Below are 22,769 nucleotides of genomic sequence, written 5' to 3'. Positions count from 1 at the left end.
GTTTGGTCCGATGGGAGGCAGTATCCTGCAGTGTTATGGGCTATAGGATGAATATGGCTAATGCTTAATAACCTGTCATTGTATTCTTCTGATTTTAGTAGTGCGAGATTACTTGTGTAGCAACTTGGATCACACACAAACAATGCCCATAATAAATTATCAGAAAGTATCACTCTGCTTTACTTAAATTACTTTTAAATGAGTAAAGAAGAATTGGGAAATGCAATTTTTAAGGAAGAACTACAACCCAGTTTGATCATTTTGTGTAAAAGAAAGAACTTTTTAAATATATATTTTTTTAAATTGTATCTAAATACATAAGGTTATTAATATTATTAACATTCTTTAATTGTAGTGTAGTTTACAATCATGTAGGCAATTGTTAGTTATTATGCATTTATTAAGTGGGATGACATACTTTTTAAAATGTAACATTTGTGATTAATATTGTTATGTAATATTTACTACTAATTTAAGCATGTAATAAACATAAATTAACATCAGAAGGTAGCTATGCTGTTTCAAATACACAGTTCAAGATCAAGTCCACAAATGTTACTACTGTCTACTTTTCAGAGAACAGACCAGACTGAGATTACCAGGCTCAGCATACACAATTATAACATATCACGATATATATATATAGAGAGAGAGAGAGAGAGAGCGCCCCTACTCCTTATTAACTTACACATGACCCTTCAAATGAATACACTGCATAGCTTTATTCACAACGAAGCTGAATTTATGATAATTCCCTTTCCTGTTGTTGTTCCACATTTTTCCGATTGGGGGATCCATAGAGGTTTTCCAGCATAGTCTTCCACCCTGGAGCAGATGTTTCAGGGTCTTGTGGACAAATCCAAGGACTGCTTCCTTTTCCTTTCACACTTGACATGTCTTCATAAATTGGAACTGTGCTTTCACACTCTGGTTGAGCTTGTGGCTTTTTCTGGGGACAAGTAAGAGGGGTGTTTTCACATTAAGAATGACATTATATATTGTTTGTTATATGTTAAATGAAGTTGGTAAACCTTACATAATGTGTCCCAAAGGCAGCGATGGCCGAGAGTAAGAGCAGACTCACTCCTCCTGTGATGGAATATATAAGCAGAGAATACCTCCTACAGGAGCACGACTCACCTGAAACAAACAGATTATGAGCTCAGAGTCAGATCTGAGCTTATTGTTCCATCACTAAAGCCAAACATATTGAGCTAGAATCTGAAAGGGGTCATAATAAGACAGCTCTAACACAATAGTGTCATTTAGCTCAAGTCAGTTCAATAACAGTGCAGAGTGCATCTATTTCGAAACAAACTGAATTCAAGTATAAGCAGATCTACAGAATTATTGTTATTGAATTGATTTTGGTTTCACCTCTTGGTGTCAATGCATCGATAACATTACGGAACGTGTGCTTCTTTTATTAAAGCATCTATTCTATGGTCTTTAATCAATGAGTATTGGATAGTAATCGCAATGTATTTATTGTATGATTTCTAATCTTTCTTGATTTTAATTAAAAAATAAAATGTGATATAGGTCATGTACGCCTTTTAGACCTACATGCGTCTGAAATCAACGCATCCACCAACCTGGCGCTTTTACAAGCAGAAAGAGAGCGGTGTTCGCCGGGAGCGGATCTGATGGATTTCCTGAGAAATCGCAGAAATAAAGCCCCGTGTCTGTGGCTCTTAAATGAGAAAGAGTCAGAGTAACAGTGAATAACTTAAGCCGTCCAGATATACTGATTCGTCCCTCAATCTCTGGATCTGCTCTCACGGCGTTATCTTCGGAGATGTTCAACAGACTTTCTGAAGGAGCAAATCTTCGTCTCAGGTGCAGAAGCGCTGGGCGGGGTTTACTTGCTTCTGCAACACAATCTATGTCCACAGATTCACCCTCAAGCCTTTGGATGTAATGCAAATCTTCAGATGCTGAAAAGTCTTGATAAAATATTTTTAAAAGTTAGTTATGATAGTTCACATAAAAATGTAAATGCGATGTTTATCTGCTGACCCCCAGGACATCCAAGATGACTTCATTTCTTCAGTAGAACTAGAACTAAATCAGAGAGATAAAATTGTTAAAGGTTCTTGCACAGACCGATGGTTTTGTGTCTTCGTTTTTTTTTTTTTTTTTTTTTCGTTTTAGTCGTGATCCCCATCCACTTACTTTATAAGACTGACAGACTGCAACGGTAAAAAAGTAAAAAAAAAAAAAAAAAATCTCTGTTTGTGTTCTGCTGAAGAAAAAAAAGTCACCTACATCGTGGATGCCCTAGCGGTAAGCAGATAAACATCAAATTTTCATTTTTGGGAGAACTTTCCCTTTAAAACAAAATTGAATTAAGATACCTGACACAATGATTTGTGACCTATTCTGGTTCTGACTTTTTTTTTTTCCTAGTAAAATGAACTGAGCTTCTATCAAGAGCTTTATTGAAAAGAGCTAGAGCACAAACACACACACAAATTGTTCAGAGTGACATACCTAAAGTCTGATCCCATAAAATCCAGAGGAATAAACAGGCTCTCATTCTGAGTTTATTAAATGTTTTTAAATATGCAAGACAAGTTACACGTCTCCTCAAATCATTGCTTGTTCTGCACACACTCGCTACTATCACTGCTCTCTCTTCATCTCCAGAGAGCTCCACCCAATGCACAGGAAGTTCAGCAGACATATGTCTGTTTTTGTGTTTTAATGCTTAGTGAGTGAAGTTTCCTTAATGATTTCATTCTCTGGATATATTTCTAGCCCTGACATTTAAATTACAATATTTAAAGCACTTATGTAACTTCTCTTTCACTTTTTTCTTTGAACTAATATATGTATGTGTATGACCAAATATACAACGAATGCAAGTCATTGGTTTTATCTCAGCTTTTATTAATTTTAGACCGCACAAATTTAAAAGGAAGCTCTGCACTCTACTGCAAAGAAATACAAAAACAACAGACAGATCATAAGCTCATTTTATTTAAAACTCTGAAACAAAAAGTTTTTCCTGTAAAAAGGAAAAGGAGTAATGATTTAGAGAACAAGGACTGCTGATTCACATACAAGTCGTAAACTTACCAGTCAACTTACTCGGGCAAAGAACTATTTGACAGTGAACATGAAAGCAATGACTTGTATTTTACCAAATCTCTACCCATCAACAGCAGGTAAACAGAGATGTATAAATCCAGAGTAATTATACCTACTCAGTCTGACCTCTAAAGAGGGTCCTGGATTACATTTTTGTAAAAAATAAAAATAAGAGTAAATGAACAGTAGCAACTGGGCATATAAAAGAAACAACCACAAACTACTCACAGACAGTAATTTACAAAACACAACCTGATTCATACATTTGGCTAGATGCAAAATGAAACCTAGTTGATTGATTTCAACGCCAAACTGTGGACAGAAATCCATCATCAATCACACCATTAATGCCAAAAAACATGCCAACCCTTCCAAAACCAAAAGAAGAGCTTGTTAAACAAATCACACATTACTCCTCAGTGCTATTGCTCAACTATATTATTTCTTATTATGAAACTTCTATGATGTATCAACAGCATATACACACACACACACACACACACACACACACATATATATATATATAAATCTTACCACAGATTTAAATTAATATTCTGGATTTTCAACAGTGCTCAATGAAAGAATCTGAGGCTTTAACCTCATCTTTCAGTTTGTAATATGCAGCGCTTGTGTTTTATGAACATAATTCTTGTGGTGCAGTTTAAAGACATCCACTCCATGTAGCTGCACAAACACATTTGGTTAGCAGTAGCACACCAAGTATAATGCTAATGTGTCATGTTTATGAGCAAGTTGCTTTTTCTAAAGGCTTAGTTTGAATAACTGACAAACTTTCATTTTAATTCATGCGTATCCATTTCCCATTTGTTTCTTACAAACTGAGAGATGAGTCAGAATCATAGTCTGCCATAGATGTGGTTAAAAACAACTCAACATATTACTTGTGTATACTCTTCCGTTCAAAAGATTGAGGATGGTAAGATTTTTTTTAAATGTTTTTGAAAGAAGTCTTATACTCACTGAGACGGTATTTAGTTCATCAAAGTACAGTAAAAATTGAAATATAATTGCAATTTAAAGTTTTTTTTTTTTTAATACATTTTAAATTTAATTTATCCCAGTGATGTCAAGCTGAATTTTCTTCATCATTACTACTACATTGTCACATGATCTTTCACAAATCATTCTGATATGTGGATTTGCTGCTCAAGAAACACATTATTATTATTATTATTATTATTATTATTATTATAATAAGAGTTGTCCTACTAAATAATTTTGTGAAAAGTGTAACTTTTCTCCCAGAATTTATAAAAAAAAAAAAAAAAAAAATTTGGAACAACTGTATTTACTGTCGCTTTTGATCAATTTACTGCATTTTGCCGAATAAACATTACAAATCTTACTGACCTCAAACTTTTGAAGCATGTATTTTTAACGTTAGCTAAAACTATGAATTAATTAAGAGAACACCCCTAATATTAATAAACCCGGGGGCCATCACCAAACTTGCTCTAAGTTTGGGGACATTTGTACCCAACAGCCAAGTGGCTGCGAGGCTCCCTGAATACAGAGTAAAGAGAGAAAATGTGAGACTTGCCTCAGCCTGTGCAGGGCAACACTGAGACTCTGCCTCAGCCAGTCCCATGGCAATGCTACAAGGAGAAGAGAAATCCTCAGTTTAGGACAACAACCACAGTGAACTACAGTCACTTTCTTACCTGCCTCTTCCTGAAAACCACAAGTATTGAGCCGTAGCCCGGACATAAATGATTCTCAGGTTCACAAGCATTATTTCAATCTCTCTCAGAAGACTGTGATTTTCAGGAAGACCGCTTTTTGAATGGTTGTTTTTCTTTTCGTCTAGCAGCCATATGTCCTTGCATAAGAAGCTGAAAATTTAAAGGGGTCATCATACATTCACATTATTTTTTTCCCATCGAAAATAGTTGTAAATCCATTTTGTTTTTCCATTTATCGCCTTGTCACTTTCTGTTGCAGCACAAACTAAAATAATGAGGGACCTTCAGCCAGTTTTGTTTGTCTGTTGTTCACTGATATCAGAAGTTGTGAGACGTTATCATGGCTGTCTTTTTGGACTGAGGAGGATGATTTTGAGTTGTAGAGGTCTTTGCACAACAACTCCGAAATTTTTGCATGCGTTTTTCCATATTCACCATCCTTTCCTATCAAAATGCATGCTACAGATGCGAAAATGCAGAAAATCTAACCTGATCCAAATTTTATAACAGACAAAAGTTTTGGAGGCAGTGTGTAAACATGATTGATACAACATGGTCGCATTTATTTTTCAATTTTGGGAAAATTTCTGACTCGGTGTCCAAAGACCTTAACAATTACAATCAAGTTGACATGGTACAAACTAATTTATCTTAAAATATCGATGAAAACTTGATTCCTCATTATTTGACCCCTTTAAATCCAAACTAGAATATGAAAGGACCAGTAGGAACATCAAACGTGGATGCAGATGCGTCAGTTTTCCTCTCGTCCACAAACACATTCCAGCACACTGCAAACACAGCTTTCATACAAACAACAGCCATCGTGTGGAGCGTTTGTAGTACAAACCTTGTGAGGTTGTCCTTTACTTGCTAATGAAAAAACAGCCGTTAGATTTCAATAGTTTATTACAAGTCATAGTGGAACAGTACAGATAGCATTCACAGCAATCCTTTTGTTATTGGCCCTATAGAGAAAACACTGTAAATGTAGACAACCAGACTTAGAAAAATCAATCCAACAGTGACCGCTATCTGAAGCCCTCACCAAGCAACGCTGGGGACGGGACGCCCAACAGCACCTATGGGTGCTGCGAAGGCTTCACACTTTTATTACAGTAGTATATTTACAGTGACTTGCCTTGATAAAGGTGCTGTACGAAACTCCAGCCGCTTCAAATTAATACGAACCATATTTACTACACTTCTAAAAACCTAAACAAAACATGAGAGAAAAGCCAGACTGTATGATCTGCAACAAAGGGTAGGTCCAAATAATAATTAAATGTCCCATGCGCTACACATCTCCTCATTGCAAGAAGGGTTACGGTTACTGATCTGGATTGTAAAGCACGCCACTAGATGGTAAAATGGTTGAATCAGCAAACCTAATGTAGACCAGTGGTGACGCTTCAGTATCGGCCTCCAGGAGACATTACAGGAGGTCTCAGGCCTATGGCAGGCCGAGGGGGAGCGGCCTGGAAGGGAGGGACCATGGGTGGGGCTTGACCGTAAGGAGGCATTCCTCCTGGGACGTACCCAGGAACTCCCTGCGGCGGAGCACCATACGGCCCTACACGAGAGGAAATAGATGTGAAACAATGATTCAAAGTTTTCAGATCTGGTTTTATCCTGCACTGTTATTCTTCACTAATATACACTACCATTCAAAAGCTGGTTGGTTGGTAAGACAGTTTAATTATTTAGAAGTGCGTTTTCTATCTTAAAATACTCTAAAATGCTTTAAAATTTCCAGCGGTCATCACTCCAGTTTTCAGTGCCACACGATTCTTCAGAAATCCTTCTAATATCTTGATTTGCTGCTAAAGTAACATTTCTTATGTTGAAAATAGTTGAAAACTTTATTTGTCCAGGGTTTTTTGATGAATAGAAAGGTCAAAAGAACAGAATTTCTTTGAAATAAAAATCCTTTTTAACACTCTGAATGTATTTACTCTCAATTTGACTCAATTTAACAGCATCCTTGCTGAATGAAAGTGTTAAATATCTCACTGCCCCCAAACCTTTAAACAGTAGTGTAACAAGACATTCTCTTATTTTGAAATACCTTGCATGGGATGCCTAACACCCGGCTGTTGTGCAGGAATTCCCTGCTGAGGGGGCAGCACACCTCCCATTGGTGCAGCTGGTGGGGAAGTCACATGGGCCTGTCCTGCACTAGGGATCTTACACTGGTAGCGAGGCAGCTGTGCTCGCAACTCTTCCTGTAAAACACATTATGCAAAATGCACCAACTGGTTAGACATAAATATGGGCTTTATTGCTTGCTTTCTGTCTTCTGTGGAACACAAAAGATTGTGTGAAGAAAGTAAGTCCATGTGGCCTAGTGTTGTTCTGGTGCCATTGACTTTCAATGTATGGACAAAAGCATTATTAAAAAATATGTTCAGCAGAAGAAAAGTCTCAGGTTTGGAGTGGAAACAGGTATTTTATCAACTGAAAGCATGCACCATTCCAAAGCAAAGGTTAAAGCACAGAAACAAGTCCACTTACCAGTGATACATCTTCATCAGGGTGGATCAACTTACTGGTTGCACTGGTGGTGGTGAGGGTGGCAGGCTTACTTGTGACTGGGGTGCCCGGTTTGGCCACAGTGCTGCTGGTGTTGGCCGCAGCAGTGGCGGAGGACTGGGTGTAAGCTGGGAATGTTGGTTTGGGAGCAGCAGAAGGTGGTGCAGAGGAGCTCGCCGCTACACCAGAACCAGCCTGTTGGACCTGCAGAATGAGACCAAGGGGCGAATCAGATGCATTCAGTGATTCAGCCAGTTCTGTATTTAGGTGCATTTTGGCCAATATAACTGGATTTGAGGATTTGTTATCTACTTTATCTAGAAATAAAGAACAAGCACACTTTTCCGGCAACTACTAGATGCATGATATAAATCAGTTATTGTCCAATATTAAATACTGACCTGAAAATAATGTTTATTACCAAAGCTTTCTGATATTTAAAGACACTGATAAGCTGCATATGCTTTTCTGTATCAGCCGCTCCACAAGGATGCACTGTTTTCTTTTAAATGATGCTCCATAATGCTAGTTTGAACCAGTAATGGCAGATGGACTATTCTGATGATGTCTTTCAGAATTTTCTTGTCTATTTTACTTGGCAGTCTATGGGACAGTCACAGGCCTCCCGGTTTTCATCCAAAATATCTTACATTGTGTTCCGAAGAAGAACAAAGCTTTTGCGGGTTTGGATCGACATGCTGATTAATGACAATTTTCATTTTGGGGTGTAGTTTCCCTTTAATACTCTGCACATCTGCCAGGCCTACTGGAGTCTCATCAATAGCTCTGAAAACGCTGAAGTAAACTGAGCCTGAAACAGAATCTGCTTCAGAGCAGTATATGTATAGAAAATAAGCTGCTAAGGCTACTTGCATACCTTGAAAGTTACCTCCATTTCTGGAACCAAAAGTTGAGTTCATCTTCTTACTTACCCTTACACGTACCTGAATATGTCACATAACCTGCTTTCTGGAATACCCCCAGAGCTACTGAGAGTGTAACTGCTGCTTTTGACTTAATAACATACTTAAAAAAGAAAGCTGACATGTATGTCAGAAGAGCTTTATTTTAGATAATTTCCCCCCGCTGACCATTTCATATATAAATAAAAATGCATGTTCATAACAAGAAAAACTTGTGTGAACAGATCTTATAAAAGGGCTCTGGTAAATATCATTTTATTCAAGCATTTACATGTTTGTTTTATTCCTGTTTTTCAGATTATTTTAGGTCTTCACTGCTCTATTTTCCTAACCAAATAACTGATTGTGATCAAAACTCTCATACCAAAGAAAAATACTGCATGGCCAGAGTCTAATAAAAAAAAAACTATTTTCAAAACAAAAGTAACAAGACGATACTTTTTCAGTCTTTCTACTTCAAAATTTCGCAGTTAATTGAATGTGTTACTTGCCTTTTCTTTGTTATTTACTTACTAGCAATTTCTAAGCAGCAAAAAGGTTCTATACCAAGTTTTTCAATGCAGGGAGAAAGGGCATCATACCTGTCCTGCGCTGGGAAACAGTGGCTTGGAGACACTCGGCTGTGGCGTGGACACTGTGGTGGCAGGCACAGCTGGCCGGGTGGTAGTGGGAGGGGCCTGAGCCATGTGGGGTATGCCAGGGTGATGACCCATGTGAGGAGGCAATCCTGAGCAGAACAAAGATTTAATGACAAACCAATATAAAAGAAAAGAAAATAATAAAAACAGAATGTGTCTCATACACATAAAAAGATAAACTGAAAAGTTCCTGTACCTGGTGGCATGCCAGGCATCATTGGGGGCATCCCATGTGTAGGTGGCATCATCCCACTCATTGGCATCATGCTATAAGTTCAAAATAACAGGAAGTAATTTCTCAACTGGTAATGCATGAAGCATGGATTAATCACACACACACAAAAAAGAAAATCACCAATTAAATCATTCTAATTCTACTGACTCTTACCCTGGAGGCATTCTGGGCATGACAGGAGGCATCCCTGGCATCATCGGATGGACACCAGGCATCATTGGGGGCATTCCTTTGAGAGAAATCATTTAAGAAACACATAATACATTTACTATGCATAACATCTTAAATGAGGTGTTTTGTATTATTACAAAACACACCTGAGTAGCTTCCAAGTGGCATCCCTGGCGCTGGGACAGGGGCCATTCCTGGTTGGGTCATAGGGACATAAGATCCCTGAGGCTGAACGGTTGATGCTGGCTGCTGGAAGGAGGGACCAGCCTCTTCATCATCGTCATCTTCATCTGAGTCATCTTGCTGTTTTTTCTTCTGATTATCTGTTTCCAAAAAAAAGGAGAATATGGTTACTATGGGTTTATTTGGGCTACAAAAAGAACAGATGAGTAAACTGGAATTTAAATGTTCTACCCTGTGTTTTTTGTTCAAGCATGCGTCTCCTCTCCTCCACATCTTTCTCTGGAATACCCTCCATTCCATAGATCTCCAGCTCTATGTCAGTCCTTCCCGGTATTGCATTAGGGACACCATCAATGGTTTCTTTGTGAACCTTTAATAAATTATACACAAACATACAGCAAATTAAATTTACATACATATATACATACATATATATACATATATATAAATACATAGGGTTTGTTTGTGAGTTTATATGTATATGTTAAGTGTATAATTTATACCTGCATACAGTGGATGGCCAGACCAGGACCAGTGTATAACTTCTTGTGACATATGTGACACTTAAAGTGCTTGGCCTTCTGATGCTGAATGAGAATCTTTTCATCATCAAAATCCCTGTTACAGTACCTGAGTTTGCTGTTAAAGTCATATAAACAAGAAAATATACAACAAAACACCCAGCAGAAGGGACTTAAGTGTACGACATTGACAACACTGTCCGCATAAGGATGCTTTCACTGTTAAATCCTGGTAAAGTGGTTCTCAACGAGGCCTGCCTTTGACTACAAACACATTCAGAGGCCCCATGACTTTTCCGGGTTTTAATGACTTGCTGGACAAGGAGTATGAAGATTTTTTTAATCCTACAACTTCTACCTTCTAAGAAACATTTTAGAGCAAAATTTGTATATTATAAAAATGCTCGGAGTTTATTAATCATTACAATTTCACAAAACTTATTTTACTTTACGTGAATTCATTTTTACTTTATTAATTTGTAGTTTAAAAAAAACATATATACGGTTTTTTCTGGCATATCCTGGCTCTTCCAAGAAAATAAAAAAAAAGCTGAGAAGGTGAGTTACTGCAGTGTGAAATGTCTTTATTTTTACTTGTTTTAGCTAGATATTTCATTGTTGAATATTATCAACATAATGGTCTATTTTTGTTAGCGGAAGTGTGAAAATAATCTACATAGAGAGAGACAATAAAATAACTGTAACGTTAATCTGATGCATTAAGACGGTGAATTAACTGGTAGGTCTTCTCTTCGAGAACGTTCACACCGAACGCTAATTTGAAAGCGCCGATGATGCGCGCGGACGCAGGCCTTGATATCAGAGGAACAATGCGTTAGCCATTCGTAAACAGGAAGTGGGCAAACCCCTACTAATAAACAATTCGAAAAATATTAAACAACGGTAAGACAGCTTTTACAGAAGGATACCAACACCAGGGCTTCATCTGCTTCTTCTTTTTTCTCCCCATTATTTATTTGTCAGCCTATTCCGCGAACAGCAAACTGACGCCTACCAAAACATTAGCCAAATTAAAATGGAGAAAATAGGACATGACGACAGCTTCTTCCATGCATTGACAACAGCACATCATGAGGAATACCGCCTCCAACTGGACAGGAGGTGCACAACTTCGAAAACTGGTTGGCGTTCAAATGGCAACAAAAGTTAAAAAAGAAAATAAATATTACTGTCAAAAGATTATTAGGGATAAATTGCGTCATATATATATATATATATATATTCATGCATGTATATATTTAAGATTTTTTAATATATATTATATATTTATAAATAATATACCTTTGTATAATATAATTATGTACTTGTAAATACATATAAATATTTTCATAATATACACTGCATGTGTGTGTCTTTATACATAACAAATGTACACAGTACACATGCATATTATGTAAACAAAAACTTATTTTGGATGCAAATAATCATTTGACAGTACTAAAATAAACAAAATAAACTTTTCTTAATAAGTGACTTAATTTATTCATTAATTCGTTCATTCATTCATAATTCTGCATGACTGCACATTAATCCTTATTTAACTTTCCTTAGTCATCACTTGGTCACCCTTCTATAAAAAAGGAATAATATAAACCTTTAATATATAGTTCTGAGTTGAGCTCCCATCGTTTTATGGCATTATTTAGTCACTGTAATCTGGTTTCATTGCTTTTTGATTTTGATGACATCATCTGAAAACAAATATTGATTCAGATAAAGAAAGGTTAGTACAATTATATGAGAAAACATTTTATTTTGTTGTATAGGCCTACATATTAACTTTATAAACCTCAGTGTGTTTAAAGGTTTAATAAAAGATAATGACAAATAAAGATAAATGACAGTAATTGACAGTAAATGACAGTTTATTTGGTATTTAATAACCTTCTTATTATTAATATTTTCTGTATCATACATAAAAGCAGCAGGAAATCATTGCCAGATTGGCTCAATAAAAACAGTATGCACATTTTATCAAATGAATACAGCATTTCAAGGCACACTACTATCAATGCAATGCATTCAAGCAAAATAAAAATAAAAATAAATAATAGAACTACATCAATTCCTAAATACAATCTCAAGAGGTTATTTATTATATATATATATGTGTGTGTGTGTGTGTGTGTGTGTGTGTACTTTCTAAGCCATTTCTCAAATAAATTCATGCAAACAGTATTTATAACCAAAACCATATTTCATACTCAAAATTAAAGGCAGGCATTTTTATATTCAGATTCAGCAATATATGCATCAGATGCATCTAAACAGGGGAGCGTTTCCCAAAAGTATCATTAGCTAACTATGGTAGTTAGTTCCACTGAAATCTATTGGTAATGCCGGAACTTGCGACCATAGTTGCTTTTGGGAAACACACCCCAGTTCAGCTGATTAAAAAAATATGAATAATGTGTTTCAGATAAACAGAGTCAGGTAGCAGCAGTTATGATTTATGTTAAACACATTTCTTGTCAACTTTAAATATAACAGTGCTTTGCATATTTCTGATATTGATTTGAGCTTTTGAAACACGTAAAACATGCAAATTGCAAAACTACTTAGATCACTTACTTTCATGCACTACATGTGGCTCAAAAGCCCTTTGTGTATAGATTTAGAAATTACTTTCAGACACATTATTTAGCATTCACCAGAGCAAATTCCTTAATAAACACAAAGTATCCAAATTTAATAATAAACTCCCCTTTTCATCTAATACCCTTGTCGATGCCCCATTTGCAAGTTGTTCAAGGCAGTTATTTATATCATTTACCATTTTAACACTAAATCCTGTATTTCACTCTACGCTTTAATAACGGAGACTGAAATATCAGAGAAGGCTCAAACTGTAAAAAGGTAGCAAAGCAGCATAGATGTCATAAAATAACATCACAAGTCAGTTTAAGATATAAATTCTACAATCAATTTAACAGAACAAATCCTATTAAATCATTAAAGTGTAGCAAATAACATGCTTACCTCTCACTGACCTTTACAAAAATATATGAGCTGTACAATCCCTGCTGAAACATGCTTTACCAGTTATAAATCATTTGTAAATGTTATGAAACATCAGTTAAAACGTTAAAATATCTTGAAAGTATCCCATTCCCATGTGTGCATTAATACACCTTCTTCGACATTTTGGTCAGTTTTAGAAGGGAAACTTTGGTTTTCATTTAAAATATATATATAACTTGTTAATCTTCCTACAAATACTGCAATAGGCCCAATGTCACCAGCACTCCCTGTCTTTAGGTATCTTTGATTACACAATCACCCCACATTTATCACCGCGGGAATTACAAGTACTATTCAGTGGTGTCCACCTTTGCAGATAAGAAGTTATTTATGTGAAACAGCAGGTTAAACAGTGTTCAATAAACCAGAGAGCTGCCAGTCACAATGAAGCACTCTGAATATACTCAGCCCAAAGCTTTCTGTCCATCCTATTAAAGTATAAATTGCCATGGGAATCTGATTGCATACAATTTAGAGGTTTTTAGGACATTCATTGACTATGTCTTCCTTATTCTGTTCTCTAGGGGTCCTCTGTGCCTCCCTAAGGCTCATCTTATGAGGTCCAGAAGTTTCATCATCCTCTTTTTAAAGCAGGAGCGATTTTATTTCCTTTTTTTTATTCTGATTTTGTCTTAGTTTAAGATCCCACTCCCAGTGCTTTCTTCATATGCTCATAAACCACATAAGAGATGCTAACAGCAGGAATGACTTTGAGGAAATTGGGGGCAATGCCACGGTAAAGTCCAGGAACGCCTTCATGGGACACAATGTGTTTGAACTGGCCAACCATCGTGAGCTGAGGAGCACCATCTGCTGAGGCTTTCAAGAAGAAAGGGGAGGAGGAGGTGTGAGGTTATCGTTTCATTTGCATTTCCAATGCTTTCATTGTTGTGAACATATTGTTTTTCATAAAGAATCACAAAACAGGCAGAATGAGATGCAATGGGATTCTGTGAATCTGTTTGGTCTCGCTCACCCTGAGCCTGCATGCGTGTGCGGATCAAAGCCAGCGGGTAACTAGCCAGCTGCCCACAGGTGCTGGACACAGTGCCACATCCAAGAAGCACCAGGACGCCAGGATCAGCCGAGCCCATGCAGTAGCGCTGTAGCCAAGCATTCTTTAGAGTCTGTTGAAATAACCCACAGAAAAGAGCAACATATATTTTAAAAATATACAAAACATTCCAAAAATATATTGTTAATATAGATGTAAAAGATATTAGCATACATTTATTTTTGACACATTTGAGTTAATTATATTTTCAAATATTTGGCAATTTTAAAGAAAATATTTGAATCCTAAAAATTATTTACACTGTCCAAAACATACAAAAAATGCATTTTAAAATTAGACGTATCTTTTTCAATATATTTTCGCATTTGAAGATCTACATATATATATATATATATATATATATATATATATATATATATATATATATATTGTGAAATGTTATTACTATTATTACTTTTCTATTTTTGTATATGTATATTACTTTAGTATGTTTTAATTGATTTTCTTGCATTGACTTCAATGTCACATGATCCTTCAAAACATCATTCTAATTTGCTGACTAGTGCTGTTTAATATTTAAGTGGAAACCATTGTACTTTTTTCAGAATTCATTAATGAGTTGAGAGTTCAAAAAGAGCAATTATTTAAAATATAAATCTTTTGTAACATTAAAAATGTTTTAATTTTCACTTTTAATCAATTTAATGCTTCCTTGGCCAAATGTGTTTTGCTGTTGTTGTTTTGTTTAGTTTTTTTTTTTTTTTTGCTATATGGGAAAGAATGAAATGGGGTTAAAAGATTTTAAAAGATCTGTGAGTTGTAGGAGGAGACCATAGAACATAGAACACAACAACATAAATATATAACATATCATTTAACCAACCACTGCAACTGAGGATGATGAATTCCCAAAGCTCGACTGTGGCAGCAGGGATTCGCAAACACTTATATGTGTTAAAATGCACACACAGCCATACCTCATAGACAGCCAGATCAATGCCAGCATACGGGATGATTCCAAGTGTGTTGGGTACATAGCCTTTGTAGAACGCGCGCACTCCTTCTTTACGCAGTATCTGTTTGGCACAGTCTGCCATTCCAGCATATTGTCCTGTCTTCCGGAGGGTCAGACGTGTCTTCAACACCTGGGAAGTCAAAATAGGAATAGAATAAAAATCTAGAGAGTATAGAGCAATATAAGTCTGGAGGTCACTGGTAACTTCAAGCCGCAGCAGCTCCTTCCAGCTCAAATAAATGGAGGACTTGGCTTCCGAAATGTGATGTTGATCTGCCTCATTAAATACACCATTTGAAGCCAGAAAAGAAGCTTGTTTTCTGCATTTAAATATACCAGGAATAGAAAGACAGTCTGTATGTGTACTTGTCAACCAGGCCCAGCTCATTTCTTACTATTTTTTTTTGTGCATTAACATGTTAAAAGGCAAACAGCAATTAGGAAATACTTTTGTTAAACAACAACTTCCCCTGTTGCATAATTGTCTGGTATTTGTTAGCAGCTATGAACATTACTTGAGATAACAGATACTTTTACAACCAGAGAAAGGAACATTCCAGGTACAATAAAGGATTTCATTTGATAATCCAATATGTATTTGATAACTAAATGTAGTTTAAAAAAAAAGTGTTTATTTTATCATTTTTTGCCTCACCATTGTAAGTGTCTTAACCCATTTTTACTTGTCAAAATGCCCACCAGAAGTTTGAATTATTTTCTGCAGTAATCAACATAGAAGAAAAACAATGCAATTGGACATATCCATTATACTGTATTTTAATTTACCCTAGAATTTGTTTGGAGTCTGTTTGATTTTTATTTATTAAGTTTTTGTGAAATAAATTGTGAAATAATAATACCATTTCAAATAACCGTTTCTGCTTTAAAATGTAATTTATTAATGTGATGGCAAAGCTGAATTGTCATTACTCCTGTTTTCAGAGTCACGTTCCTCCAGAAACATTTCTTATTATCAGTGTTGAAAACACTGATAAACAGCATTTAAAATAGAAACTCTGTAACATTATAAATACCTAGTTTACTGTACTAATGTCAATCCATAATTGTAAATAAAATTATAATTAAGAGACATCAGCTTGACAGCTTATTCTAAAGTTTTCCATGTCAAATTTCTAAGACTGGGACAGATCTTTCTGTTTATAACCAGCTACTTTAAACAATATCTGTAGAAGTGCTTACGATAAAAAAAGATGATAAGCATATACGCAAAGCCACTGAATTCTTCTGGTCTTATCTTTATAGAGCTATTTAGTCATGACGTCAATTTGTAGGCTAACCCGGAAGGCTAATTGGCCAAGGATTCCCTCTAGAAATCCATTTTTCGACAATAAGGTCTGTGGTTATATGAAAAGTGAAGCCTGTTCATGTCTCCTCCACCTCCTCTCTCACCTCCATGGGGTAGATGATGGTCTGAGCTGTAGCTCCTGCCAGTGAACCAGCAATGAAGCGTTCCTGGACTCTTAGAGATCCACCCTCCTTACTGCCTCTGATCAGCCATTTGATCTACACAAGACATTTATTATTGTTAACTTACATTAGACAGTCTGCCACTCAGGCCATGAGAAAAACAGAGGAGCTACTGGATTCTGGTTTATTCACCTGCTCATAAGCCATGAATTTGATAGCTGATTCTGGGGCAATTTTGAGGACATTGGTGCCATTGCCTCTCCAAAGGGACCTCAATCCCCCTTCCTGGACCATTCCCCGCAAACCACCCAACAAACTCCCACCACTGGAGCCATGGACCTGTTAGAAACCAACTCAGATTACACTGGCAATGTAAGATTTACTTCTGTTTGTTTGATATAACAATGATCGATAGAGAGAATAAAGCTTTAATCAAACACTTTTAAGAGTTGACTGAACCTGAAGAAAAACTTTAAGACGGTCGAGAGGAGCAGTTCCCGTTCGCGAGACGGCTCCTGCCATTGCCCCGGCCACTAGCTGTCTCCACACCACACCTGAACGCCGCTCTTTCTCCGAGAACTCATCCGGCACCGTCAGCTGCTCCCCAATGTCAAACATCTGAAACACATACATCACAAGTTTAATGAACGGCTCATTTTACATTCTAAAATATCTGTGAATGTCAGGCCTACAATCTAAGTTCTGAAAAGAGCTGGAAGTAAACCAGAGAATGTTTCCAGTAGTGGGCGATGTCCTCCATATTGCGCAATGGATTAAACAGGAAGTGGTCCCGCCACTCGTTCCAGTCAATGGTCATAGTGCCATCTCTGTCTATGCTGACACACAAAAGGAATATAAAATAGTTAAAACAAGCTTTTTCTATGGCTATTGAAAGTATGTGTGACTCAACACGTGGGTTCTTCACAGCAACATCTCAAACTCCTTTGAAAGCACAGCAAGAGTGGGAGTTAAATTTGTATGTGACATTGAGTAAGTACTAAAAAAAATAAAAACAGTGTTTTGTGAAAAGCTGAAGTGCTCTTACCTCTGCAGGATTCTGGAGGCCTGCTCTGTAGATACGTTCACTCCGAGGCTGCGCAAGGAGAGCTGGATTTCTGCAACATCTATGTGACCTGAGGTCATAAAACATTTCAGTGCTTATTTTGTACATTGGCAGCAAAAGATGCGTTTAAAAAGTTTTTTTAATGTTTTTGACAGAAGTCTCTTGTGCTCACCATACCTGCATTTACTAAATGAATACTTAAGCACAATTTAAAACAACTGTTTTCTATTTTAATATTTAAACATTTAATTTATTCCTGTGATGGCGAAGCTGAAATTTCACATGATCCTTCAGAAATCATTCTAATATGATGTTTTGCTGCTAAAGAGACATTTCTTCTTATCATCAGAGTTGAAAGCAGTTGTGCTGCTTAATATTTTTGTGGAAACCATGATACCATGATACCTTTTTTTCAAAAGGACAACATTTATTTTCAAATAGAAGTCTTTTGTAACATTATAAAATTATAAATTTCTCTACCGTCCCTTTTTATCACTTAAATGCATCCTAGCTAAAAAATAATAATAAAAATAATTTATCTAACAAAAGAAAACTTCCTGACCCCAAACTTATGAACGGTAGAATGGCATACTACAAGACAGAGAAGCACACAGGTTCTGATTTATCTCACAAACACTTTAAAAGCAATCATGCAAAAATGTATTTAAAGGGAAGTATTATGAGGGCACAGTTATAGTGATGTTGTGTGGTAAGATTATAGTGCATGAAAAGATCATACAGACCATCGTTGTTGTGGTCCAGGCTGTGGAACATGAGTCTGAGCTCTTTCTCGTGCGTGCGCAGATACTGTGTGAACTCCTTAATGTCCAGCTGGCCATCGTGATTGGTGTCACTAACACGTATGATCTAAGAGGTGGAGGATGAGAAAAGTGCAAGTTTGAGAGCATGAATGTGAGGGTTAGAGGAGTTATATGTGAACTTTATTTAACTGTACCAATGCCTATGTTGAGTGAGGAACAAAGAAAAACGAACAGAAAACAAAAAGGAGAGAGAGAAGGCATTGCTCCAAGCTCATAGATGCAAGGTTTCTGTGTGCAAAGCCCTGTCAGCAGTCTGGCGAATCCAGTCGCGAACACTATGTGAACTAGAGATAATCTCTCCTCTTGCATCACAGCACATGACTAACAGTCACACAACCCAACAGCACAGATGTACCACTGGCACACAATGTCGCTCTCCCCAAAGAAATTTGAAAGTCTCCATGTTACGTTCATAATGGCACTTTCATGGTCTCATCTCAGCATCCATAGCTACCTGCTGAAGTAATGGTCTTGTAAGTCGTGACTGAAAAATGTAAATTTTTCTAAACTGTGTGTGTGTGTGTCTGTGTGATAAGGTCTTAATCGTCATATGAGACCTAGGTTTCTGTGGAAACAAATACAACTTTACAGAGTAGACTATACAAAAGTATAACAGTAAATACACTGTAGATCAAGTATACTTGCAGTCCATCAATAGCACTTACAGTCCTCCACTCAAGCAGCTTAAACCAGTGGTGCAGATTTATTTCTGCTGTTAATGATTGCACCACCTGTGACATCACTTTCTAAAATAGCAAGGGGGTCTGGGGAGTGTTGTAACACATTTTGTTCTAACATCTGTACCTCAGTGTAAGTTTGCGGTATGCACCTCAAACTTTAATATAATCATTCCATATGCATAGTTGTTGTCACGGTTTTGGTAAGGGAGGAACTCAGGTGCAGACAGGGATTCTCAAACAAAGGGTTTATTACAAAAAGGGGAAAACAAAACCCACGAGGGGGAAAACACGGAGCAAGGTAAAGACTAAATAACTAAAACAGGACTGGACTGACAAGATAAACAAGGACTCTAAATACTAACTATAAACACTCACGGTTATACAAGGACTTCAGCGGGTACAGCACAATCTCACACACAATCACAATTGTAGGACACAGTTGCGGTACAATCACAATGACAATGAACCGACGCAAGACAGAGCACACTTGGAGACCTAAATAGGGGAAACAATCAAGACACGACAGGTGGCACAGATGGGACAATCAAGACACGACTAGGTTAACAAGGGGGGCGGGGCAAGGGAACGAGACAACACAAGCACATGGCCCAAAGACAAGGCCATGCGCTTGTACACAAAACAAGGGTCTGTCATGATCCTGCCTCAAGACTAGGAAAAATCAAGGACACGAGGGCAGGATCATGACAGTTGTATGCTACATAGTATTTTGAAATAAATGTTCAACCTATGCCTAAACAGTGTAAATGAATGTTAAATACAAAATATGCTGTGTTAGACCTACCACACAACCAATAGTGGGGCTGTGATACTAACAGAAAACGTGGATGTTTGTGCAACAGTTTATATTAGTAATCAAGCTTACTATGTGAATAAAATGTACTACTACAAATAATTGTTGTTATATATCCTAAATATGGTTGTATATCCAATGTTAAACTCTAAATACTTAACAGACAGTATGCATGTTTTATTTTGTTCCAGTAGATTTGCAAGTGATACAATTTCAACTCCTTGCATCCAGGCAGCTATAATTCTTGAACTTGAACATGCAGAGGAAACTATAGTGGGTCTCATTAGCAACAGAGATGAGACAAACTACAGGAGTGAGGTGAGCTGCCTGGCTGGGTGGTGCAGTGACAACAATCTCTCTCTGAATGTGGAAAAGACGAAGGAGATTGTTGTTGACTTCAGGAGAGAACACACTCAGCATGTTCCTCTGACCATCTGTGAAGAGAATAAGCAGCACTCAGTTGCTGGGTGTGCACATCACAGAGGACCTCTTCTGGACTGAAAACACAGGAGCACTGACCAAGACAGCACAGCAGCGAATCTACTTCCCCTGCAAACTGAGAAGAGCCAAAGTCCTGACCCCCATCATGTGCACCTTCTACAGAGGCACCATTGAGAGTATCCTGACGAGCTGCATCACTGGGTGGTATGGCGCCTGCAACGCGTCCTGACGCAAGTCACTTCAGCGCATTAGAGAAAGCAGCTGAAAAGATCATTGGTGTCTCTCTCCACTCCCAACAGGACATTTATGTAACCCATCACCTGCAAAGCCCTCAGCACCACAGCTGAGCCCACTCACCTGTCACACAGCTTCTTCAGTCTGCTGCCATCAGGGAGGAGACTGTGGAGTCTCCAGGCCAGGATCAGCAGACTGAAGGATAGCTTCATTCATCAGGCTGTCAGGAAGCTGAACTTTCTCCGGACCTTGCCCCCCTTCCACTAACAAACTCTGAACTGCACCAGACACTTTGTGCAGCACTGGTCTGCTCACTACGTCATTCAACTACCTCTTCAGTCAGAACTGAACTCTAAGCTTATTGTCACTTTAAATCAGTCTAAATAAGCTCATTTGCACTACACTCATTTTATCTGCACTGTTTGTTTACTTCGCTGGTTTGTATTCTATCTATCATGTGCATTGTGCTGCTTTATTTAACTGTATTTTTATTTTTTTTACAATTTCAATTCTCTGTATCTACTGTACATTTGGAAGAACTTGACTATTTAATTTCACATTAACAACAGGACCTGCTGATGTTAATTTAACATACTCACAAAGTAAATTATAAAAGCAGGTGTGAAATACACATGCATAGTGGAGGATAATCATATGATTAGCTAATTGGTTGAACTGGTTGTCCAACACACTATTGTGTGAAGTGAAATGAGGGCCGTTAAGGTAATTGATAAAGCTGCTTCATTTCAAACTTTTTTTATATATATTAAATTAATGTGATTAATTAATTGAATATATGAAATAATTTAGTTAATAATTTAGTTCAGTTACAAATGAATAAATAATGTTTTGATATTTTAAAAATAAAACATTGAAAACTGATGTTTGAAATTATTTAAAAAATGAAAAGTTTCCATAAAATGTGAAATTAAAACCGCCAATAAGTGGCAGCGAGTCACTGTTAATAAGTGAGTCATTGCGATTGAACCGAATCATTTAAACGGTTGATTCATTCATGAACGAAACACTTTAATGTTGCTCAGAGACGGGAAAACTGTGGCTGCAGCATGTGCTGCACTTTTTTTCACTTCTTAAAATATTGTGAATTTACATTCTGCATTTAAATTAATAGTACCCAGTGCCCACTGCAAATAATCCTAAGGGTGGCCACAGGGGTGGCCAGAGTTTATGACACAGCAGTGTTCTAAGATTCACTCTGGCTAAAAGTTAAGCATAGCCAGAAAAAACACCCGGTTAATTAAATTCATGACATACTCACGACCTGATATGTATGAGTATCCTTACAGCTCAACTCACAGAAACGAACAGGTTTAGGGTGAACAACTACTAACTTCCCGACCGACCCACCTCGTCCACCTCACTGCGAACGAGCCCAGAGGCGCTTAATCCGGTGTGCAGCTCATTCGCATCGATCCTCCCGTCTTTATTTAGATCCAGCTGATCGAAGAGCTCGGCCCATCGTTTCTCCCGCTCTGGATCGGACACACCGTTATCTTGACAGCGAGCCCATATCCAACACGAAGGGACCCGACTTCTCGCTTCGCCCATATGAAACAGCTCTCGGTGAATATGGTGCAGATTTGTTCTCGAGAATCAGAGCAGCCAGAGCACAAATATTATGTAAAGAGGAACTACATCCTACCTCCCGAATACAGGTACTTCTTCAGCAAAGACCAGTTTGAGGGTTTGTAGATTGAGGTAAATAAAAAGAAAACTGCCTCCTCGTTCACCTGTCAGAGTCCTGCAGAAGTGTATGATTTAAGAAGCGTTTCAGCGGCGCGCAGTGTCAGCCGGCGGTGCGCTGCTCCACTGAAGCCCGTGCCGATTACGGCAGAGTTAATCCGGGAAGTATTAAACCTCTGCCCCTCTGGCTAGAATAATAATCCCCTTGTCTGTTCCGTCGGTTCTCTCAAACCCAGGTCCATCAACTCTCTCCTATAAAAACGTGCTGTTCTGGTCTCGGATCATATGAAGGGCAAGCGCGCCGCCTGCATCGGTTACCGCATCGCAGCGCGACGGAGATCTCAGCAGCTGAACGCTCTGCTGCTTGCACGAGGTTTACGATTCGATTCATTTTATTGGATTGTGCAAATTATTCACTGGCTTTGGCGTCGGTCTTTTTTTCTGGGTTCGTCTTGTGGCGCCCCTCGCACACTTTGCGCACGCCCAACTTAGATGTTTCTGATGTTTGAACTGCAA

General features: G+C 37.6%; 3 protein-coding genes across 6 annotated transcripts; all 3 read right to left on the bottom strand.

Annotated features, from left to right (window-relative positions):
• Nucleotides 1-385: 385 nt before the first annotated feature.
• LOC127957141 (uncharacterized) lies at nt 386-4,846 on the bottom strand. Its single transcript, XM_052555545.1, has 5 exons — nt 4,776-4,846; nt 4,651-4,709; nt 1,596-1,946; nt 1,037-1,140; nt 386-949 (listed from the first exon to the last, which is right to left on the bottom strand). The coding sequence occupies exons 1-5, from the start codon at nt 4,844-4,846 to the stop codon at nt 743-745; spliced, it is 792 nt and encodes a 263-aa protein (XP_052411505.1). The 3' UTR covers nt 386-742.
• Nucleotides 2,961-11,086, bottom strand: LOC127950714 (BUB3-interacting and GLEBS motif-containing protein ZNF207). 2 transcript variants are annotated; one of them, XM_052547938.1, is made up of 11 exons: nt 10,929-11,086; nt 9,982-10,108; nt 9,710-9,848; nt 9,442-9,618; nt 9,278-9,353; nt 9,086-9,156; nt 8,833-8,978; nt 7,311-7,532; nt 6,865-7,021; nt 6,185-6,369; nt 2,961-6,011 (listed from the first exon to the last, which is right to left on the bottom strand). In XM_052547938.1, exons 1-10 carry the CDS (start codon nt 10,967-10,969, stop codon nt 6,209-6,211), a joined length of 1,317 nt encoding a protein of 438 aa, XP_052403898.1. In that variant the 5' UTR covers nt 10,970-11,086; the 3' UTR covers nt 2,961-6,011; nt 6,185-6,208. The 2 variants fall into 2 exon arrangements, with proteins under 2 accessions (XP_052403898.1, XP_052403889.1); XM_052547929.1 differs by having other exon boundaries at nt 2,961-6,369.
• A 781-nt stretch (nt 11,087-11,867) lies between these two features.
• Nucleotides 11,868-22,655, bottom strand: LOC127950706 (calcium-binding mitochondrial carrier protein SCaMC-3-like). Of its 3 annotated transcripts, XM_052547894.1 has the most exons (10): nt 21,918-22,655; nt 18,306-18,429; nt 17,545-17,632; nt 17,224-17,335; nt 16,959-17,117; nt 16,692-16,838; nt 16,482-16,595; nt 15,034-15,201; nt 14,018-14,168; nt 11,868-13,860 (listed from the first exon to the last, which is right to left on the bottom strand). In XM_052547894.1, the coding sequence occupies exons 1-10, from the start codon at nt 22,116-22,118 to the stop codon at nt 13,679-13,681; spliced, it is 1,446 nt and encodes a 481-aa protein (XP_052403854.1). In that variant the 5' UTR covers nt 22,119-22,655; the 3' UTR covers nt 11,868-13,678. The 3 variants fall into 3 exon arrangements, with proteins under 3 accessions (XP_052403854.1, XP_052403865.1, XP_052403875.1); XM_052547905.1 differs by lacking the exon at nt 21,918-22,655 and having other exon boundaries at nt 17,224-17,330; nt 18,306-18,342; XM_052547915.1 differs by lacking the exons at nt 17,545-17,632; nt 18,306-18,429; nt 21,918-22,655 and having other exon boundaries at nt 17,192-17,330.
• Between the last annotated feature and the right edge of the window lie 114 nt (nt 22,656-22,769).

The sequence above is a fragment of the Carassius gibelio genome, chromosome A3 (genome assembly GCF_023724105.1).
Source record: "Carassius gibelio isolate Cgi1373 ecotype wild population from Czech Republic chromosome A3, carGib1.2-hapl.c, whole genome shotgun sequence".
Classification (NCBI taxonomy): Eukaryota; Metazoa; Chordata; class Actinopteri; order Cypriniformes; family Cyprinidae; genus Carassius; species Carassius gibelio.
This window is presented reverse-complemented; position numbering and strand designations above follow the sequence as displayed.